At 43.0% G+C, this 23,569-nt stretch overlaps 1 protein-coding gene across 4 annotated transcripts; it reads left to right on the forward strand.

Moving 5' to 3' along the window:
• Window positions 1–5,240: 5,240 nt before the first annotated feature.
• drd2l (dopamine receptor D2 like) lies at window positions 5,241–23,231 on the forward strand. Of its 4 annotated transcripts, XM_053843727.1 has the most exons (9): window positions 5,241–5,375; window positions 12,987–13,376; window positions 15,807–15,916; window positions 18,834–18,970; window positions 19,873–20,084; window positions 20,331–20,414; window positions 20,805–20,846; window positions 20,939–21,287; window positions 22,712–23,231. In XM_053843727.1, the coding sequence occupies exons 2-9, from the start codon at window positions 13,014–13,016 to the stop codon at window positions 22,906–22,908; spliced, it is 1,494 nt and encodes a 497-aa protein (XP_053699702.1). In that variant the 5' UTR covers window positions 5,241–5,375; window positions 12,987–13,013; the 3' UTR covers window positions 22,909–23,231. The 4 variants fall into 4 exon arrangements, with proteins under 4 accessions (XP_053699702.1, XP_053699703.1, XP_053699700.1 ...); XM_053843728.1 differs by lacking the exon at window positions 20,805–20,846; XM_053843725.1 differs by lacking the exons at window positions 5,241–5,375; window positions 12,987–13,376 and having other exon boundaries at window positions 13,431–15,916.
• The last annotated feature ends 338 nt before the right edge of the window (window positions 23,232–23,569 follow it).

Consider the following 23,569-nt stretch of genomic DNA (forward strand, 5'->3'; position numbering starts at 1 on the left):
TAAATGGCTTTTGAATTTCAAGCAGTTTTGTCATTCATCCAGCCGCCTTTGCTGATCTTATCTTGAACTTATGTGGTCGTCCCTCTCTCTAGCTGGAGAGGCACCGTGCCTCCCTTTTTCCATCTCTCATCTGCAGCCTCTCAATTTACTGCTGCTCGTGCTTCTCACCCTGCTGCCTCTGGCTCTTCTGCTCTTCAGTCAAGAGGATTAGAGAGATGGATTGTGAGAGGAGGAGAAACACAAGAGCATGTGTTGCTATGGAGGGGAGAATGCTAAAAGTCTTTTAATAAGGGGAAATTGAGGTTGTTCATGTCGATGACAGTGAAGGTCAGAACCATTTACATCAAAGACCGATTATTTTATGTCCTTATGATGCACCCTGACATATTGTTCCGCAGTCGTCTGGCAGCGGTTTATCTTTTTTGATCTGCACACACACACTTCTTTCACCTTGATTTCTAGGCTGAATTATCAATTTGCCGTCGTGCCAGTGTTCTTCCTTCGTCTCGTGCACGCAGCCCAACAATTTGCGGCATTGTTTTCCTCTGAATTGATTGTGGAAATTCATTTGAAAAGTTTGAAGACGACCGTGACAACTTTTGAGACCATTTTTTCCATCACAAACCTGCCTGCTAAACTGAACTGCTCAGGCACGCTCTCTGTCCATCTGGATGAATCCTCTGGAAATACCACGTTGGCACTTAAAATGGCAGTTTTGTATCATGGTTCCACTTCCAAAAATGGTGATAAACATAGCTCAAATTAATACATTTTTAATAAATATCAGATTCTACCAGTTCATTACTCATAATCTTTGCCCTTTCAATGTATATTTTCATTGTATTTTTAGGGGGTGAAGCCTGTGAAAGTGGTCTGTGTGATTTTTTTTTTTTTTTGAAGCATTTCACTTGAAACACAGTTTGGAGTTTATTAAATTATAGACTGAACTTCCAATTCATAATTTTCTTTTGGTCAATGGCTAAAATACAATTATGGATAAATACTTTTTTTCACTTTTTTTATTAGATTTTTTTTCAACATATAATACTACAAGAGCAATATACAAATGGAAATAAGTTAAAATGTTCTCCCCTAAAATAAAACAAAACATAACAAAATGAACCCCACAAAAAAAAAAAAACACAAAAGGCGACACAAAACTTAAACCACTAACAAACAAAAATACACCAGTCTGTAGTAATAAAAAAAATAAGGATAACTCACAATATCGGCAACTACAATTTTAAACCAGTTCAGTATAAAAGTAAAGGAAAGTAGGTTGAAAAATGTTATTTGATGAATTTCTGAGAGAAAGTTGAATCTTCTTCAATTTTAGGAAAAACAAAACATCTGTCACCCAATGAATAAAAGTGGAAACAATGCAGTTAATGGTGTGGGTGGCACATCTTCACCTGCAATCTGAGATATGATGCTAAATATCTCCACCCAAAAGGGTTACAGTTTTTCAACACCAGTTTTGTCTCAATATGGTATTTAACAAATGGAGCTGCGAATGTGTCTTGGACACAGTGTTAACAAGCCAAGACAGTAACTTAAATGAACCCCCTGAGTCATTGAGGACAAGGTTGCGCAAACATGAATGCATTAAAATGTCATGTTCTGAAGCTTTTGTTTCCTTGGCTCAGACGCTCCAGTTAAAAAGTCTGTTCTTTTCCCCTCTTTATAATCTGTCTCCAGCAGTGGACGTGTTGGATTTTAAAAAAATCCATCTGTTGTCTTCATCTACAGTCCAGGACTTCATTGACTCTAGGTGAAAATCAATCCAGTAATTCTTGTGTTGTAGGTCAGTTAGCGAGTCAGTGAGCCAAGCACTTGGATTAGTCGCCTTGAAAGACTTCAGTGAGACAGCGAAGTACACATGAGCTCCATTTTCGTGTTCGCGAATTCAGCCAACATGAGCAGAGGAAGTGTTTTTCCTCCGTGGTTTGAAAGTTTCAAGTCGGAGGCGCCGAGTGTGACAGCCGGAATTGAATGTTTTATCATCGCAACGGCAGTGTTTTGTTAAGGAGAGAAACCCACCTGTCTTTAAATTCTTATTTAGTTTCTCTCTTGTCAATGAGGAGTTGACACTGTCAGTGGGTCTGTGCAGATCAAACTCACAGTCAAGAGCGTGAGAGACATGAAAAGGTACCTGCTGCCTGCAGGTCATATGAGGTGGAAAGTTCATTGTGCGTCCCGAATGAGTTTGAGGAACCAATAAAACAGACAATTCTAGATGGTTCCTATGTGTTTAAACAGGAAGTTGGTCATGAAATACGCCACAATACTCACCTGGTGGATTTTCTAGTGCAAGAATAGCACTTTTGTAGGACGGCGCCATCTTGTTTTCCAACATTGGTAACTGAGACGTGCTGTGATGAGTTAGGAGGTAAATAAACCCCATCGTCTCTCAGTCATGTGGCGGCCTCGAGCCACCAGTGGTAGCAGCACATAGCTCTGCCACGGGTCACCACACAAACCTAAACCTCACCATTGTATTTGTATATGTATGTATATCTGGCACCTCTCTGGTCGCACGTGCTACAGCGGAATGAACAGAGTGAACCCTTTCGTCGGTCCTTCATCTCAAAGTTTCGCAAGTTAGCGAGAGGGAAAAAAATGATCGCAAAGCCAAAAGCCACAGTCCCAGTGTGGGAATATTTTGGCTTCAAACCTAAAGTGGAGGGACCAGGATGTCAAACAACTTCTCACCTGGTGACAAACTGGCACTGGTTTTCTAAAGTTAAAGATATTTAAAAGTCTATAATGGTAACATACTTATGGGAAATAAAAACATTACATTATAAATGGTGTTCATTCAGGCGAGTCGCTCAGACAGTACAGTGTCAAGTGTTGACGCTCCCCAGAATCTCTTCTCCTGAGGACCTTCTATGCTCATGGCAAATGTGTTCATCACCCCTGTTTAATGATGCGAAGGTTGGCAGCCGTGATATTCCCACTGACAGACTCGTCCTTTCATTTCTGACAAAATGCCACCGTCTCATGTCACGGCAGATGTTGTCGACAAGGAGGCTGTGTCCATCTGTCATGAAGTTAGAAGGAACCTGCTCTGAAGGCTTTCGTAGGAGAATCTAATGCGAGTCAAGATGGCAAAGTTTTTGGTGCTTTGTCGTAAGGTGTGTCACTCTTTTTTGCAAACTTAACTGTCCAGGTACATCAGTGGAGTCATGAGGTTGCGTCCAGATCTTCGCACATCCAAACAAAAGCACAGATGGGATTACAGCAGTTAAGATGAAGCTGCTGTGGTAATGGTGATGCAAATGACCAGCACCAAGGGACTCAAAATACTCACACCTGCCACTGATGGACCAACTGAGATGCAACTTAAAATAAAGGTAGAGATGGTTGGGCCGCGAGCGCCTCCTAGAGGGATGCTATAAGTTCTTTGTTTTCCATCTCTGGGCCGTGAGACGCTCAGTTTTAATACACGTGCCACATATGGTGGCAGTAGTGTGTCATTGAATTGACTTGACAGCTGCAAATCTGTGATAGTTACCAACTACTAAGACGTTTTTGGAAAGAAAAATTGAAAGTGAACAGTAAAAACTGTTCCACTGGTAGAACATTTTATGGCGATACTTTCATTTACACTTTTCTTTAGAGTTTATTTATGGAAAAAAAATATATTTTATGATATTTAGATGTTATTTAATGATATTTATTTTATTCAGAATTTTATTCATGACGTACAGTTTTTCCAATTTTCTCAACAATTTGCATCAAGTGTATTTTTTTCCATCGTTTTTTTTTCCTTTGGTAAATTTGTTGAACATGACTTGCACCTGGTTCCGCTGCTGCTTGGAATTTTCAATGACAAATATCTTTGCGCTGATCACATGGTTTCATGTCTTTTCACAAGGTTTTGGTTTGTTTACATGCCATTTGCTGTGGAAAAGGTGGGATGAGATCAAAAAGGTTAAGAACCCCTGCTGTAGACAACACGTTTCCCCACAGTCCTGCTCCAGTCTGCCTCCATCTTCCATGCACTTCCCCAGGAGGAACCTCACCAAGCCACTTTTGGAGAACAAGAGTGTATGGAGGAAACCTACCAGCATCCTTGAGTCCACAGAAGAAATCCCACCTGTCACTGGTCAGCTTGCACCATCTCATTATCATGCGGTACTAGGCGATAACATTTGACTTCAGTGGACCACCCAGCCGAGAGGTAACAGGACTTTCCCATCCCTTCATAACTCACATGCCTCTCCATCACAGTACAGCGGATGACCCATCACACGGTCGTTGACTGAGGGTGAGTTGATGGACGGATGTAGTGCAGTAGTGCAAATGGCGCCATTTTTGACCATTGAAGTCAGTTATCTTCCTTTTTTTCACATATCATCTCTCTGTTCTAGCTCTTTCTCCCCACAAACTTAAAGCTAAACAACATTATGATATGATAATACCTGACCCACTTGTTTTCTTGTGGAGTATTGAGACTGACTAACATGTCACATAGTTGTAGTGTTGTAAATAGTCGTTAAATAAACATTGCAACACTTCTGTCTCAATTACATTTGAAAATATGGAGGATTTCGAGGCATTAAATATCAGATTCGGCGCAGTGCTATCTCAGCCTGCCAGTGCCCATTTTCGGCAGCATGCACCGAGGCACACAGGGACGGTCCAGACATTCGATTATATTTTTCTATGAGCCATTTGAGTCCACTTCAGTTAGAGACAGCTCAGATGCCGCTCTCCATTCCACCAGTCACTGCTGCCAGTGCAGCATTCCGTAAGCCACCCGGAACTCAGGACATTTTTCCAGCCTGAATTTTAACCAATTTTTTTAGAATACATTTTGATTGTTGAATATATTTTTTCTCTTTTAAAACACACACAGCACAACCTTTTTTTCGCTCGATATTTTGAATTAGCTCACATCGGGACAATAGAAGTAAATGGGGAAACTTTAGGGCGTTTGTAAACAACAACAACAACAATAAAAAATACAAATGTATGAATGATTTTTGAGACACACGCCTTTTTTTTGGCTTGAGCTCCAGCTCCCCAAAATGTTTTCATGCTTGCACAATAAGTTTATCATGAATATAGGCCATCAGAATATCGTTTTTCTTCAATAATATTTTGATAGTTTCTCTGTAATTCCGTTTTTACTTTGGCGGTGCGTCATCTCCAGCGCTCGACGCGAGCCACTTGTGGGCGGAGTCTTAGCTGAGTGCGTGTGCGCCTGACTATTTAAATCTCTCACTCGCCCTGACGGAGGCCAAGGTGGGGTCTCGACTATATATTGTCGGATGCTGAGGATCTGTTGCCGGAGAGACTGGTTTTCACCCCCGATGAGAAGAGACGAGCCAGGATGTCAACAGTTGCTGCGAGGAGGCGACACCTGAGTGAGTGAATTCATTTTATCACCCGCTTCAGAGCGGCATTTTCCATGTTCCTCTTCAGATCCAAAGTAGTTTTGTGATATTAAAAAAACACTTTTATTTTCTTTCACACAGGGCACCACAGGTACACAATTACTGTTGACTTTTTTACTGTGTTTTTTATTTATTTATTTATTTTTTGAGGTCCTAGAGAATAGAACATATTTCAAATTTGACTTTACAGCTACATTTTTATTTAATTTTAAAGAATACCATTGTAAATATTTAAGAAACTCACTTGTTATGCATTAAAGCATGGATACCATATTAATAGTTATAAAGAGACGGACTTTTGTGAATGCGTGCTTCTTCTTCTTCTTATTTCCACAGAATTAAAAAAAAAGTTTTTGTTCCATAATAGACTATTCATTGTCTGATTTTGATCTGTTTACATACAGAAAGAGAAGTGAAGGGATGTGTCATAATTTATGAATAAATAAAGGTAAACAATTCTTGATATTTTAGCTTCTGTTTATTACAGAGGGAATAGTTTGTCTACTCTCCTGTTTTTGTTCATGTTTTGAAGCTATATTCCCGTTCGAGTAACAGTCCTGCTGTAATGTAGTGGTTTAGCCTGAAGCTGAGGAGCTGACAAGATGATGGAGCATTGAACGTGATGTATAATTTGGACAGAGAGATCCGTCGGACACAGTCGCAGCAGATTCTCCAATTTGTGATCAGAAGCTCTTAGATGGCCGTGTTAATTTGAGTTTAATACCCAGGCTGCTGGCTTCTGGCCAATTTGCTGTAGAAGCAGCGATTATCTGCTGTCAGAGCGCAGAGCACAGATTTGAAACTGCTTCTCAGAGAGTATATGTTTGTATTTGATTTGAGTCTACGTCTCCAAACAGCCAGCTTGCCATCATTGTAGTTGTTATATCTTAACGTAAAGTCACTATCGGCGCCAAATATAGGCATTAAGGTGTTAGCATGACCTGACCGCCTCAATGTTAGCATCTCTGACCCATGTCTAGATTGTTGTCACTGCCGAGACTAGTAATTGTGGTGCGTGATTCCTGCGGCGACTTTTCACCCACCCGAGAGCTGACAGATAGGAATGTAGTACCGTAAATTCTATAGAGACTATAGACTATGGAGACTCTATAGAGACTATAGAGCCCCCAGAATATTAGCTCCACCCACTAAATATAAGACAGAAAATACATCTTATTCATGCATGACCCGCGGGTGCAGTGGTGCTGTCTGCACCGTTGAAAGGTCAGTGGCGCACCTGGCTTAAAAATGCATGAGGATCCCTTCTCAACTACTTCAGAAAACAGGGTCCTGCATGGACACTGACTCATGAAACAAAGTCAGTAATGTTCTGAACTTGAGTGATGAACTCCTCACATCTTTTATCCGCATTAAATCGCTCAAAATATGCTGTTTTCGCCCATGTGTCTGAAGTTCCGACACCACAGCCGGTCTCAGCTGCTGCTTCTCGTCTCCGGTCCTCCGGGAGATCGGCTCTGCGGGCTGAGCTGCGGACACATGGGTGAAAACAGCGCATTTTGAGTGCTTTAAGGTCACTAAAACACCCGTGATTTCCACGTTTTGATGTGATCAGGCTCAATAGTTTGGCAGCATGATGCTGTCTAGCCTGCAAAAATCCATATATTATCCATGTCTTGTACACTGGAAATTACGGTAGTTCTGAATGAAGGATTCTACAGGTGCAGGTCTGGGTCGGTCAGGTCCAAAGAATCCACGTTATACTCAGACACTTTTGCACTGAGGTGAGTAGGGCAGTCTCGACTCACATCAACGGCCTCTTGTGGCCCCCAAGCCATGCCTTGCAGCCTGAACGTATGAGCGACGACTCTTAAGACGACCACTCCTCATCACAGACCAAACCCAGTCTTGCTCATGTGGACAGACAGAAGTGCAACAGTTCCGAGAAGCAGCTCATGCTGACAGCAGTCATTTCCATCCGCTTCATCGCTGACCTTCTAAAACCGACCTGACCTTTTCTCCCTTCCCAGAGCAGACTTCCATCAGGGTGCAGTCACCATTCCTTAAACAGGTCCAAACAGCTTCAACTGCGACCTCACGTCCACTGACCCTTGTGTAAGGGAATTCAAAAGCATCAGTAGATTGTCAGATTAGTTAACAAGGCTCCACAGGACCGCAGCATATTTGTCTCCCCGCAGGTTTCTGCAGAGGCTGGAGTTAATCGATAGGCGCTCTTGAGGTTTTAAAAACCATACTTGTTAAAAGGCAGAGTCAAGTGATGGTGAGCTGCGCTGGGAGACGGAGCCTGTTACAGTCGATGTTTCTCTGCCATGAACTCAGCAGAGAGCTGATGAAGCTGCAGCCTAGTATTTCCACTACTGTTTTTCTCCTCCATACAAAAGAGTAATGAAAGAAAGCTGTTACTCAGAGCTTTATTTGGAAGGGAGAGGAGGATGGACAAGGCCGAGGATGTAATGGACCTGTCAAGTGTCTTCACTGAGCAGTGAGGGAGGAGAGGAGCGCAAGATTAGATCCAGGGAGAGGAGCCACTGGAGTCATGCCGGAGGAGATCCGTGGTGGATTAAGAGGATTCGAGTGTGGCGCTATAAAACAGCATCAGACAGGAAAGAATTGAAAATGTGTGGTTTCATAAGGTTAGAGTAATGGCTCTTTATTTGAGTGTGGTGAGTCATAGCGAGATAAGAGTGTATTACTTGGTGCTATTAAAAAAATGGTAATGATTCATTTAGCTTTGACGAATATCCTTTTCATTTACTTGCAAATTAAAATTCAAATCATCTAATATGCGTTTTCCATAATGCAATGCCTTTTGAGTCGTATGTTCTAGCCTGATGACTTGGTGTCATGCTGTCCTCCCACTCCCCCATTTAATGCTGCCATGAGTCCCCTGCTAGTTCTGTAATTGAAGTGTGGGCAGCTTGTTGCACGTGGAGGGACAATTTGTGTTATTTTTCTCATGTCAAAGATATCTTTAAAATCAAATGACTTCCGCCACTATGATGACCCTGGACCAACCTTGATGTACAGTGGTACCCCGGTTCTCGACCGCAATCCGTTCCAGACAGCCGTTCGAGAAGCGATTTGTTGGAAATCTGAATTGATTTTTTCCCATTACAATGAATGGAAAAAGAAATAATGCGTTCCAAGCCTTAAAATAGGCTTTTGTAGGAGTGAATGTAGAGTGTCTGCTGCAGGTGCGCTGTTCCTCTATGTGTGTGGCCGCTGCATGTGGGAGGGGTTGCCGAGTGAGTGACGTCTCTCCAGAAGTGAAGAGGTGCCCGGTGCGTGTCCAGCTCTGAATGTGCGCTTCTGTGCAGTTTGGCTGTGACAAAGTCATAAACCAAGTCACGCTCTGTCCCAGACTCGCCTCATTCCTGTCCCAGCTCCAGCCCACAACAGGACATCAAACCCTGGAGTGAGCGCTCCAGCCTCGGAGGTGTGGAGAGCGAGCACCACCCCTGTGACGCTCTACCACGGTCCAGTGTGGAGACAGGAAAGGTTTTACACCTCAGTATGAAGAAAAACAGTCAGTAAATGTAGCTAACGGGACACGGCTGCATACAGAGGCTGCGTTATACACAATAACAAAGCGCGTCGTGGGTCAGCTGATCGGTCCATGCGCTTTATGTTTTTTCCGGCTTTTTTCGGGGGCGTTCGAGTTCTGGATTTTTGTTCGAAATCTGAAGCAAAAAAAAAAAATCTAGAAATTTTCGTTCGAACTCCGATTTGTTCGAAGTCCGGGATGTTCGAAAACCGAGGTACCACTATATTTGTTTATCTACTTCTACTTATCGCTTGGTTTTTAGGGTCTGTGTTGCTCACTTGAACTAAACCCATTGTATTCGGGTGAAGTGGTGAGGATGTCGGGATTTGTGATGTAGGCCACAGACGTCAGCTGATCAGGGACTGGACATTTTCCTTCAACTCAAGTCGTGCATTCTGGCCGGGTGATGTAAGGGACAGACAGTGTGAGGACAGCTGCGGATTGGAGAAATATTTACTTCTGATAATTAAAAACTAGCATTTTTTTATCGTCACCAATTCAGTCCAAACTTTCCAAGAGTGCCTAGTTACAGACCTCATTCATCTACACCAGATCCTCCATGCCAAATCACCGTCTCTTGAATGGTCTGCTGACGGAAGAAAATCATTTTTGAATGAAGAAAAACAACAAAGCATTATTATAGAGACAATGGTAAGTTGTAGGTCACTTGTTAATTCAACATTTCTGTGGACAAAGGTCCCTTATTGTGGTGCAGCAGTTGGGCTCAGGAGGCACCCATTGGTCATAATTTTTTCGAGTTGGAACCTTGAAACATTTTCTCCCTGCAGGATCTTTATTACAGGCTGCAAAAGATGTCACCTGTTGTCACTCTATTTCCTGTTATTGCTATACAAGGGTATAAAACTGCCCACGGTGATTTAGGTCTTCAGTAGCATCACATCAAAAATGAAGTCCATGAAGGTGAATTTCTCCTCTTTTTATCCTGAAAAAAATGACGTACAGAATCTGATAGTATTCTCACATTTTCCTCAGGAAAAGCACGCTAGAATAATACATTAGCGACTTTCTTTTGCAACGAGAAGTATTTAACATTATGCATCACGGAAAATAAACTGAACAAAATACACATTAATTCAAATTTTGTTGCTCTATATTTCTCAAATACAGATATGTAAATGAGTTTGATGATGTCATACTGACCGCATTTGGGTCGGTTCCGTTACAGAGGCGGCCATTTTGTCTCTCCGACTTTCACGTCTGCTTCAATGTTTCTCCATCGCTTTCTCTCGCGGACGATCACAATCGTACTGCTCTTTGATAGTGTGAAACTAGAAGCTAGACTTAAAGGAAGATTGAACTTGTGTGGTCAGCAGAGCGAGTCAACCTTGAGGCAAAAGACAAACTGCTTCATTTGATAGTTTTTTTTTTTATGTGATTGGAAACCTTCAAAGATATAGTGATTCAAGTACGTTTGTCAGTTCATGGTCAATTGAAGGGAATGATCCTATCATGTTCTCTGCTCCTCCTCTGCTCCTCAGCTCCATTAATGTTGACAACAAATCCTTCACTGTGTCAGATCGATAGCTACCAGTGTAGAATCGATACCTCTGCTGCGCATTGTCTAATCAATACGCCCCCAAAAGGTGATTCTCTTCGACTGTGTCCTGGCCACCCGGGGGTCAATAGGTGAGATAGATTATTATCGATTTATTTTTCTCCTCTTAGTTGTGTCGTGTTCAGTCATCCAGGTGATGGAGACATGTGATGGGTTCATTCACATCATCCGCGTAGGCCTCAAAGGGCAATTCATACAGGACGCTCAAATATTCAGGCTGCTTCCCTCGTCATTTCACTTTGAATGTTCCATGTAAGAGCTCACAAATGTGGTCAATGAAGTGTATCTGTGGGCTTTGAAACAGCCTCACCTGACCTCAGGCCAGAACAGAACCCACCACTGTTCCTAGCCCGTCCGAGCGTCGGTGCCATGAGACTAAACAAGAGAGAAATTGTTCAACCGTAAACACAGTGGAGGTAAAGGTTAAAAGACGTGTCTGGGGTGGAAAAATATCAGCTCACTCCGGACCATAATGTCTGAAGATATAGATTTGTTTGGGTGGACGGTCCACAGGGCTGATGTTGCAGGAGCAAATCAAAAAAGGTCACAAGCGTGATAGAGGCATGTTGAAATCAATTGGTAAAGACACATGAACCAGCAGGGAGACTTTAAGTCATGTGATGTCTGCTCTTCTTGTGGTGCTGGAGCATGAGAGTTCAGAAGTCTCTGACAAAGTAGACTGACTGGCTCTTCAGTGGGCTCCCATGTGGAGTCATTAGAGCCTGGAGAAGGCTTGGCATCTGTGAGGGGATCGGTGTGATGGATTGATGGGATTGTCGCACTTTAAATTTGCCCTATTGTCACTGATGCGGAGAGATGCCAGTCATTCTGGAGCCCCTCTCCAGCTGGAAATTGCCACACTTGCTTCTGTGTTGCGATGCCCCTAGTGGAGACTGTGAATGAAAGGGTGAAAGTGCTGGTGATGCTGGTTACCGAAGGCAGTGTTGGCACGGCACCATTGGTTCTTTGACAAAATCCTGAGGCTCACCACCAAAAGAACCTCAGCCAAAGCGCACTTGTGCTTAAAGTCCTATAGAAAATCCCTATTCCTTTGTGAAAAACTGTAGCGACTGACACTTGGTTGTTGTTTTGCCAGGCTGTTTGCAGAAACAAATTGCCAGAAATGTATTTGTTTGACGTGTGTCCAGAAAGGGGAGGAAATATGGCAAGATACATCATGATTTATTTATTTATTTACTAACTTTAAATAGCTGTTTCGATTTTATCACACAAACCCTTAGCATTCTTTGCCGGAACTTGCTTCATAAAAACAAATATTCTTTTTATCTTCACATTTTGGAGCGCATTTATTTTGTTGTGCATTTAGTTTCTCCAACTTTTAAACCGCAATGCAAACTTTGACAGTCCATGAGTATCAATAAAGTTTTGAACTGTGACGTCACGTTCGCTGTTCGCTCTGTTAGCTCTGTTAGCTCTGTTAGCTCTGTTAGCTCTGTGGTGCAGACAGTCTTTGGCGTCGCGGTCCGACAAGGATCCCTCCCTCCATGGTTCTGTGGTGAAAGTGTGTGGTCAAGTTAGAGGCGCACCAGGTTTAAACACAGCTGGAAGTTGCGCTTCTTCTCTGTGAGTGTGTGGGAAGAGGAGCGCCGCGCACCACAGCAGCGCTGCTTTGACACTCGAGAACAAGACCCTGAGATACTTAAACTCCACCACTTGGGGCAAGATCTCTCCACCGACCCGGAGAGAGCAAACCATCTTATTCCGGTCGAGAACCATGGCCTCAGACTTGGAGGTGCTGATCATCATCCCGGCCGCTTCACACTCGGCTGCAAACAGCCACAGTGCATGCTGAAGGTCCCGGTCCGATGAAGCCAGCAGAACAACGTCGTCCGCAAATAGCAGAGATGAAACTCTGTGGTTCCCGAACCGGATCCCCTCCGACCCCTGGCTGCGCCTAGAAATTCTGTCCATAAAAGTAATGAACCTGTCCTGCCAATATTTATGATTTATATTAAGAAATATTTGCCAAAAAAAACCATTTTTTAAAAATGTAATATCATGGCATAATACATTTTTCCCCTAATATTCTCCTTATTTTATAATATTTAAGTGAAATCTCACGAGCCCTCACAGCAGTACAAGTATATAATGTGGCCCCTTGGGAATTTAATGGCCCACCCCTGGTGTTGTGTCACTTTGACTGATTATTTTTACACATTTGGCTCGACAACCTGCTTGTCTTGAAATGAATGATGTTTCCTACTGCACTCGCGATCTTGTCCTCATCATTGAAACTTTTTTTGTAGCTTTGTGTTTTGCCTGAGCGACTAAATGGGGTGACTTTGTCAGACACGTCCTCTGAGGTGAGACGTGCGTTTCCATCCACGCTAACCGCAGCCGCTCATTTATTCTCCTCCCTTGTCAGAGTCGAATGTTGCGGCTGCACTTGTTAAAGTGGGTGCACGGCGAGTCAAATGGGAGTACCCGGAGTCATTATTTTATATGTATGTCTGTTTTTCAGAGCGACCATGACCACGGGGGCGAGACCATGGCTTTACTGAACGACTCTGATGAGACCTCCCCTCCCTCCTTCCTGGGCTCAACCCCGGAGGGCAATTTCTCCTTCATTTTTACCTTCGAGCCTTCATCCTCCTCCTTCCCTCCGTCGTCATCCTCACTGCCCTCTTTCAACTGCACTGGGACTCCATCTGCGCCGTCTCCTCCCTACAACTTCTATGCAGTGCTGCTGGTGCTCCTCATCTTCTGCGTGGTGTTTGGAAATGTGCTGGTATGTGTGGCGGTGTCTCGGGAGCGCGCCCTGCAGACCACCACCAACTACCTCATCGTCTCCCTGGCCGTGTCCGACCTGCTGCTGGCCACACTGGTGATGCCCTGGGGAGTCTACCTGGAGGTTTGCATACTTTCATCACCATCTTCCAAACTGTTGTGTTTCCAAACAGATAAAGACAACAGTGTCAAAGTTCGGGCTCAGATCTGGCCTGCCAAACCCTTTTTAATGGTCCGTAAGTAATATAAATACAGAACTGACAAATATCATGAGGTACACAGCTCAAGCTTCACCTTTTCAGTGGTTCATAAATGGAGATTTTAATGGTCGGGAATTCATCTGGATTTCCTAAAAACTGATGGAAGTGAAAGTGAAAGATGGCAAAGCGGATGAATGCTGGGTCAAGTAGAAAAGCAGTGTCTCGTGTGTTGTGGGACGGTGAAGGAGGACAGTTCACGTATTTTAAACTTAACAACAGAGAGGCCTTATGCTAGGAAAGGCCTTCAACAATTATGTGTAATAAGGATGGAGGCAACAAGTAGTTGAAGTCATGTAATTTTGTGTGTTTGCAGGCAACACATACTCACTTCTAATGCCCCTAAACTATTTTCAATGGGACATCTGCGTCATGTTGAGATATGCGCTGAACAGAAGCTCGGAAATTCATGTCACACAATGTTGTATTTCCGAATTGGAAAGTCGGTCACGCAATTGATTTAAAGTTGGCTTCCCCTGGTGCTAGCAGCCAGTGGGAGCTAAACTGTGACACACCAATATCAAATTGAGAAAATGCATGGATATCTTGAGACCAGTAAAGTAAATACGCTGCTAACAGTTTTTTCAAACAATACCTTTATCTCCTTATCTGACCTCTTAGTCCGCCATACTTTCCGCATTTTGGACCGTATATTTTTTGCCTGTATTCTCAAAAAACACGACAGCTTTTGTGTGTGTCACCTTCTTGTCTTCCGTCCTGGATAAGTAGGAAGCTGTTATGTCATTCCCACTTCCAACTGCAGGCAAATGGGACGCTCCATATGTCATAAGATAGCGCTCAGTAAGGTTTTGCTCTTGAAACTCAATTACAGGTCATTTGGTATATATATAGCCTAGTCTGTAATTTGGCCATGCAAGGTACTATACATACCAGATAACATGTAATGTAGAGGTCAAGTATGGCCCGGGGGCCACAAGTGGCCCTTTATCTTGTTTATGTGGCCCACAGTGGCAAAAAAAACCAAAGATATTGTATGTGTAATTCTCAACTTTTCAAATTCTAATTTGGATTTTTGTAATGGGTAATAGTCAAAATTTCTACGGTGTGGGCTGAATAATGGAGGAGCTTATCTCTTACCTCAAAAGTGAGCAACTGAAAGTTATATTTTTTAAATATCTTGGGAAAAAGTGCCTTTATGCCTTATTGTTTTATGCATATTTGGACATATACCCTCTACCATTATTTATTATTGATTTACAATAAGAATCCTTAGATAAAACTAGTAAAATCAAAGAATATATGCATTATCAAATATCATATTTTAAGTATATAATGAACTGGCCCAATTACACCTTCCTATTTTCTGATACTCGAAGTACCACATTTTTAGTTACATGTAATATTATTTTTCTTCTGTCTTTCCATATTTTGCCCTCACACGAGCCTCAGTATATAAGGGGAGACTTCTTTTTGAACAGCAGCCAATGACTGTGTGTCAACATGCGATGGAAGCCAGACTTCAGCGTTTACAAAGGACACAAAACTCCACTTGACAATTGTCCGTGTGATGCCCTAGTTGTGTTTTTTCGCAAATGGACACTTTGGAGCTTAAAAGATGCCCCATGAAAATGACTCAATTGGCTCAACTGTCCCACTGCAAACACAAGCATGCCTATTAAATATGCATGTTGTAAATTATAAATTGTTATGAAGTAACTTTTTTAAACTTTGACCTTTCTGCATATATTGGACTGAAACTGTTTTGAATTTGAAACAGATTTTATCTTCATCTATGAGATGCACCTGTCAAATGAGGGCGGTAAACTGTTTTTTTTTTTTTTTAATTTTGTCTCACATCATCTAAAGATTGTCAAAATACAATGCAGCACAGGTGTTTTACAGATAAGATTCAGGTTAGAAAAGTGAGTGAATATGCTGGCAAACAAAAGGAAGTGAACAAAGGCGACAGGTTGGAGCTAAAAGCGTCATCGTCTATAAAGCAAAAGCGGCCAGAATGTATTTATGTATTTTGTCTTTCAAGTCATTCTTTGCAGTTTTTATCAGTTTCATTCCCACTGTCTGGAAAGCAGCGCTCTCTCAAAGGTCTCCCCAAGTCCCTCACCACATTAGTTAACTTCCACCAAAAACTCCCAAAAGACCCCCTCCGTGCTGGAGCTCCAATCCCCAATAAAATGGGGGATTTTGAATCAGATGTTTCCTTATCGGTCCAGACGATAATTATCAGAGGTTCTCCATCAATTATTCAGTGTTTGCAGAAATGTCTGCCCTTGAAAAAGTTTGGTGCTAGAATGCCAATGAGTCCTGTGCTGTTGAAGGTGGTCGGGGAGTGGCGTTTCAGCCTCATCCACTGTGACATCCTGCTCACTCTGGACGTCATGATGTGCACCGCCAGCATCCTCAACCTCTGCGCCATCAGCATCGACAGGTACATTTGTTTACACCGATATTATGAGGACTTTATCCAAATGACAAAGCAGCACCAGCTGAGAATCAATAACTCATTATTTTCCTGTTTTCTGGAACTCCATTGAATGGACAAGACTTATCATTGAAAGAATCATTGCAGATGACACGTGTCAGCAGCGGGATTAAAGCCTCTTCGTGTGATGAGAGTTTTGCTCCACTGTCCTCTGCTTTCATCCCGAAAATAGACTTTATCTAACCGAAGCGCTATTCATCACCCCCCTGCTGAGCCGCAAGCTGCTGCTCTGTCCGCTGGAGTCATGCTTCGACGACTCTAGCAACCAGCCTAACAAAAGAACACAGTCTCACGTCCACATTGCTGTCAAGTGATACATTAAAATATAGACTTCCAGATGCGGAAATTCAACTTTTAAACACATCTCGACTGGCAAAAAGTGCTTGTTTCTTGCATGGGATTCTGGCTATAGGCCGGCTCCCAGTTGGATGTGTACATAACACCCAACACAGAGGTCTCATGACCTGATTCTCCTCTGAGCCTCGCTCAGATTTGTGGTATCCAGTCTTCAGTGTGACTCCAATGACTAGATCAGATGTCATGAAACAGTGACCTGATTTTCAAAGCCCACCTGATGGCACTGTCTCCTGCGAAATGTTTGGCCTTGAACAACTAATTCAATGAAAGCTCACTTCTAAACCAAGAGCGCCATCTAGTGGCCTCTTAAAATTAGGACACTGTTTCATCAACCCTGCAATACTGTTTCATGACACCTCCCATCACTATTAAGTGCTTCTTGAACTGGGGTTTGCACTGCATGTATAGAGAAAACTTGGAGGAACTGACACCCATCTGCTACTAGAGATTCATCATATGAAGTTGGTAAAGTACCAAACCTTCAAGAAACAATGGGGAAAGGAGCCCAAATTCAGCAGAATGTAATGTGTGGTCTACAGAAAATGAAAAGATCTGTGGCGTCCCAGCAAGCTTCATACCCCAATAACAATTTTATTTTTACTCATTTTCTTTCAAACTGCTCTCAGAGCTGTATGGGAAAAGAGGCGAGCTAATGCTAGCCATCTCGCCATAAGTTTGTGTTTGCTACGAGCATAACTTGCACATACCCAATAGTGATTTAAAAGTGTCAAAATGGTGATATGTAACAATTCTTAATACATGTCACAAGAGAAAATAAAGCTTAAAGGGTTACACATTGTACAGTACAGTAAACAAAACATGCCTCGACGATTTTCTTCGGGAAATAAATGAATGGCTTTTTTTTTGTTCGTTTTCTGCATTATTCACTCAACACAATACAATACAATACAATAAATCATTCTGTAGTATGACCGTCACAAAATCTGATGTAAAAGAAAAACTTCTAAGCGCTGTCCAGTATTGACTTCAAGCCTTGTAGTTTAAAGAAAGGAGCAAGGCACAGCTGCTCATGAAAAAATCCAATATGAACTCAGCCCTGATCACAGTGTTGAGGATATGTGGATAGAGTACAATGCATCTCTCAGACAGGGATTCAGTGGATAGAGAGCAAATGATCCGGTACATTTTCAAAGTTCAACACTGCAGACATGGAATCAGACTGAAGTGTCACCATGACGACGGAGCAGGCCTCACAGGATACTTGACACCAAGGACAACAAGTAAAGTGATCAGATAAAGAGCAAGCTTGAGACATGGCTGGGACAGTCCAGATAATCTTTGACTGTTGTTGAAGTGCTCCTGCTTGGTCACCAGACGGTGCTGTCACCACTGAAGTCACAGCGCAGATTCTCTGTGACTGGTGGAGCGGGTTGCCAGGTTTCTACTGCGGTCTTGTGGTCTTGTTATCATTTGAGATGTGAAAATTGCCTTCATGGCATGAGTTACAAAATGAAAGCCACTGCTGAGCAAAAAGAACATAAAGTCTAACTACTGAAGAAGAATGAAACTCTGGGCTGACAAGACGAGACGTTCACCTTTTGGAAGGTGTATCTGCCATCACATCTGAGGTAAAAGTAACAACAGAAAAGAATCATAGCTTGAGTAAAATGTGGTGCTGGCAGTGTGACAATGTGATAAAAGGAACCTGCTGAAGGAGAATCTCTGGCGTCTGTTTGTCACCTCAAGCCAACAATGCCACATTCCTCCACTGAGCAGTGAAAGATTTGCTAACGTTTGATTGCTCTTGTTGCAGCTACAGGCTTCCCAACAGGCTGTCACTGATTCACAGCTTTGGATCCTAGAAATGAACTAGAAAAGCGCAAACTTCCACCAAGCAGCTTCAGTCTACCCTCTACACACCCTCCCAATACTAAAGAATCCTGGATCCAGTGATCCGGATCACTCCCAAATCTGAGTTATTTGTTCCTTGTCCTTCTTCACAAATTCATTCATCCATCACTGTCTGGTACAACAGCGCCACCTCCAGGGACAAGGGCAGACTGCAGCGCATTGTGCGATCAGAGCCGACCCTTCTCATCCTGGACATGGACTGTTTGTTCCTCTTTCCTCTGACAGGAGGCTACGGTCCATCCAGACCAGAACCTCCCGTCACAGGAACAGTTTCTTCTCCTCAGCCGTCAGACTGTTTATTTTATTTTATTTATGAACAGCACTTTATTTCGGAGCACTTTCCTAGTTGGTGAACCCCCACTGACCATGGCAATAAATTCTATTCTGATTCTGAAATTCCCTGAAAATTCCATCCAACTCAGTTCAGACCTTTTCTACTTATACTGAACGCAGAAAAACCAACTTAACGTCCTGAACATTTATTTAACAGCTAGCGTTTAACGGTCTGGAGCATTAAAGTGTGACAAAAAGTAACACCACTTCTTCGCACCACTGCCTGGGCCTCCACACACCTTCATTTATATCCAGTGGCACTGCGTGTTGCCTGTAATGCGTAGAATTTTTCCGATCGCAGGTACACAGCAGTGGCGATGCCGATGCTGTACAACACCAGATACAGCTCCAGGAGGAGAGTGGCGGTGATGATCGCTGCAGTCTGGTTCCTGTCTTTTGCCATTTCCTGCCCGCTGCTGTTTGGACTCAACAACCGCGGTGAGTTTATTCATGAACTGTTTTTCTTGTTCTTGCTGGTCCTTACAAATGATGAACTCCCTAAGTCAGTGAATGGAGTGGGAAAGAGGGGAAATAGCTAGCTATCTTTCATGCTAACTATTTAGCACCAACTTTGTTTTGAGTTTTTTTAAGGCCTCCAGCTGCAATAGCATTTTGATGGGAATTTTTCTTTTAGTTTTTATTTACATTTTTATTTGGCGCTTCATCTGCATCTCTTTTGCAGTGGGTTTTTTGTTTCATGTTTTTCAACTAACTGCAGACCGTAGTAAAGTTCTCTAGGGCCAAATTCAATTATGGCCCCCGGAACCTCGAACTTGACTCTTTAAAATGAATATTGCTTTCCCAAAATTATTTATGCATTTTGCCTTGTATCCTAACTGTCACATGCAAAACATCTTCTTATTACAAATGATATTTGCTCAAATTCTAAATTATGCCATCGTGCTGATAATCTTTGTAATTGGACACCAAGAGGCAAAAACCCAGGACTGCGTCTCATGATCATTTATTATTATAAACATTATTAGGCTGGAAAATGTTTCCCACTTTTTCTTCAGCTTTCATCACATTTGAATTATGTAAGACAGAAATAATTAACAATAATTGAATATAAACTCTGGCTCTGATCATTTGTTTATTTTGTAAACAGAATTAAGTGAATGAACATATTCCATTATATTAAAAAAAAAGGAAAAATTGACATGGCAATGCTGCTCAACTTCAATATTTATTTATTTCTAGCACATGATCATGATTTACAGTCTTTCAATGAATAAACATTAAATAAATAATACAATTGTCAGTTAAGCAACCACAATTCGGAGATAGATAGAGATTCGGAATAGCAACCATACCTCGTGTATTTTCTCTTTCCTATCCAGCGAGCCAAAACAGGACCACGTGCAGTTTTGCAGACCCTTCTTTTGTCGTCTACTCATCGATAGCCTCCTTCTACGTGCCCTTCATCGTCACCCTGCTGGTGTACGCGCAGATCTGCGTGGTGCTGCGGCGACGAGGCAGGCGCACTGCACCGCCTCGTAAACACGCCGCTCACGGAGGTCCAGAAGCGAGAGAGAGTCACCGACACAGGAGGGTACGTTTGCTGAACACACACAAATGAATTTGAATGATCCAAATGTACAAATGCCACATCATTGAAAGCCATTTTAGTGACTGACTTTAGATGAGCCCAAGGGTCCACTTCATTGGGATTCACACCAGCAGTTTCCATATCCATCGTCATGCCTACAAAAATGCAGACACATGTTTGGTCTCATGTTGTCCCACCTCTCATGCCTAAGGGTGCTCATGGTTGCGTTCTCGCCTCCTCCCCTCGCAGAGCAAGTGCTCGCAGCCTGAGGAAGTCAAGTTGTGTGCTCTGATCCTGAGACCTGCTACCGCTGCTCCACAGCGCAAGAAAGTGGTGAGTGTTTTGTCTAGGAGTTTGAATCTGGATGGCGTTCAATATGCTGCGCTCAGGTCAGAAATTGAGTTGTTGGTCGGCGTATCACAGTGGACCTTCTCTCTTTGTTCAAAAATATGAACCCTGACTGGGAAGAGGGATCAAAGAGAGAACAGCCGGATGTCACATGCTTGCCTGACGTTTCAGCCTGTCCATCAATTCCTATTCCTATTTGTATAGACTGCTGTAGTGACCCTTTGAGGACTGTTAAACTGTGATACACCGGCGCCCACTATTTTTATTTTCTGAATGAACACTTGAAACGCAGTGAATAAATTAAGTCTGAAAAAAAAATTTTTTTTTTTAGTTGTTTTTGCTGGCAGACATTAAGATGGTTTGATCCTGGTGTAGGTGTGTTGGAGTGAGATGCAGACACAAGTGGCCTCTCAGGACGTGCGTGACGATGCATCATAATGTTGGCTGTCAACCGACGTGCTCCAAGTGGTTTGTATTTTCACCTCCCACCTTCCTCTTGTGTGCGTCAGACCCTGGTGAAGGAGGCGGTGGTCCATCCCCTGGAGGTCGAGCCGGGTCGGTTTCTTCCCCAAATGGAGCAAAGCCTGGCGCCGGCTCCCCAAGCGTCGCCCCCTGCTGGACGGGCTCAGATCTCTTTATCTATATCAGTGGGACCAGCTCCAGCTCAACCCCCAGCCAGAACCCGTTCGGCACTAACGCCACGTCTCGCTACCCAGGAGGACGGCATGAGGGGTCGAGAGAGCTGGCGGGAAGTCAACAGAGGCCGAGAAAAGTGGGGGACAACTAAGGAGAGAATTAGAGGAAGACTGTCGCAGCAGAAGGAGAGGAAGGCCACGCAGATGCTCGCCATTGTTCTGGGTGAGCAAACCAGTTACGGCTAAAGTTTATCATCAGAGTTTAAAAAGAAATGCGTCATGAGATATTCCTAAACCAGCATGGAAATGTTCCCTCCCATCTGCCATCTCATAAAAGGTCCCACAGCAAGCTTTGCATGTTGTGTTATTAGTCTACGAAGTCTGTTGGAAGGAGCAGTTTGTTTGTTTGTTTATTTATTTGGGAGATTGGGGACATGTGGACGGCTAATTCAACACCTGTGTGGATGAGCTTCGGAGACCAAGTAGCACAACTGGTCGTGCTACTGCTGTAGCATCTGGGTGGCAAGTTTTCACGGTGTTAAAGAGATAGTTGTGTAGTCGTGTGAGCAACATGTTGACTGCTTATGACATTCAATTGGCTACACTTTTTTGTTTAAAGCGAATGTTTGTTGGCATTGTAGGTCATTTGTTTTCCTGGCTATATACGCACTTTTGTAAATTAAAAGGAGGTTAGCAGTTTACAGTTTGTTAGCATCATAGCTAATCCATTTGGTGGATTATATCTTCAAATGTTGTAAATTCAATGAAATGGCTGGCGAACATTCACGTTCATTAGCATAACAAAAATTACATCACATGTCTCACGATAGACAGGTGCAGCTCTCCAGCCAGGATCAAGTCAGGGGCCGAAACCCTGCTCGCTTGTGTTCACATTGGTCTTTCGATCTGAACACACTTTGTCTTGGGACAGCGTCTCACATCTTTTATTCACATTAAAGCCCTCAAAATGTGCTGTTTTCGCCCACGTGCCGAAAGTTCCGACACCACTGCCGCAGCAGCTGCTTCTCGAGTCCAGACCGCCAGGAGATCGACTCTGTTGACGGATCTGTGAACACAGTGGTGAAAACAGCGCATTTTGAGGGATTTAAGGGAAAATAAAAAGCATCTGATTTCATCGCCTCTAATTTAGTCTGGTTTCAGCCTGTAAAAATCCATATATTATATAGCCACGCTGTTTTATAAGCCGCTAGAAAAAAAGTAGGGGCTTATAGTCCAGGAATTACGGTAATTTTAAATTTAAAAAAAAAAAAAAATGGAATTTATTTATTTTGAGTGACAAAAATTACTGATAAAATGAGCATTATTCAGTAAAAATAATTTGAGTTTGAAAAGAATACAGTGAAGGGGAAAAATAAAGAACAGTTTTGACCTCACGGCGGCTGTTAAATACAGGCAAAGGGCCCCACTTTCCCACCTCTGCTCTACAGCCATACTCTTAGATTTATGCCTGCTCATAATGTTATGAGGGTTCACAACCATACAGTCACAAACCCATGAAATAAATGCACGTTTTGGAGAACTGTATTATCGTACAAGCACAATAATTATCATGCACCTGGCAACCGTGTCTGGGCAGCTGTTCATCTTAAACTTTATGAAAGACTAACATGTTCCGGTCTCATCCAGGTGTGTTCATCATCTGCTGGCTCCCCTTCTTCCTGACCCACGTGCTGAAGGCTCACTGCGCCAGCTGCTGCATCTCCCCGTCGCTCTACAGCGCCGTCACCTGGCTGGGTTACCTCAACAGCGCGGTCAACCCCGTCATCTACACCACCTTCAACATTGAGTTTCGAAAGGCCTTTATCAAGATTCTGCATTGCTGAGAGAGGACAATGAAGGGAACACCGGGAGAGCAGCCGGTGAATGTAACTGCAGCTGACAGATGGGCTGTAAAAGTGTGGTCGGGGAATGCTCTCAAACATGGTGCAGAGATGTTGCAGAGATGAACACTTAAATCGCGCCCTGCGGAATCTTCCTCCGCATCTCGAGAGAGATGCAGAGCTAGCTGTACTCCAGCAGCTTCTTGTTTTTCCCAGGCACTTGTTTTCTGATTCCAAACTTTGGATAGATTTGAATGTAGTAACTCAAGATTTTTTTCTCTTTATGAACACACCTGAGTCACTGTGCAGTATGTGTCCTGTATGGGTTCTTGTACATAGTAAATTAAAGATTGTACCACAGTGTCACTAATCCTGGTTGGATCATTTTACTATTCCTGCGGAGTAAACAATGAATCCAAATGGCTGACAGGGTTAGAATAAACTGAAACAGGAGTCTGAACTGGAGGCCAGAATAAAACTCACTCTGGTGGGTGGACACTGTGTAGATTTGTTGGGGAACTTGACAGCTACCTTCCTTAAAAAGATTAACACCGAAAGAGGCAGTGGATATTCAAAATAAAACAGGACTACTCATGTGGTAAGCACACTTCATAGAAGATAATGATAATTCATCCCTCAGTGGATCATTGGTGTAAACCTGATT

This window comes from Synchiropus splendidus, chromosome 15, assembly GCF_027744825.2.
Source record: "Synchiropus splendidus isolate RoL2022-P1 chromosome 15, RoL_Sspl_1.0, whole genome shotgun sequence".
In the NCBI taxonomy this organism is placed as follows: domain Eukaryota; kingdom Metazoa; phylum Chordata; class Actinopteri; order Syngnathiformes; family Callionymidae; genus Synchiropus; species Synchiropus splendidus.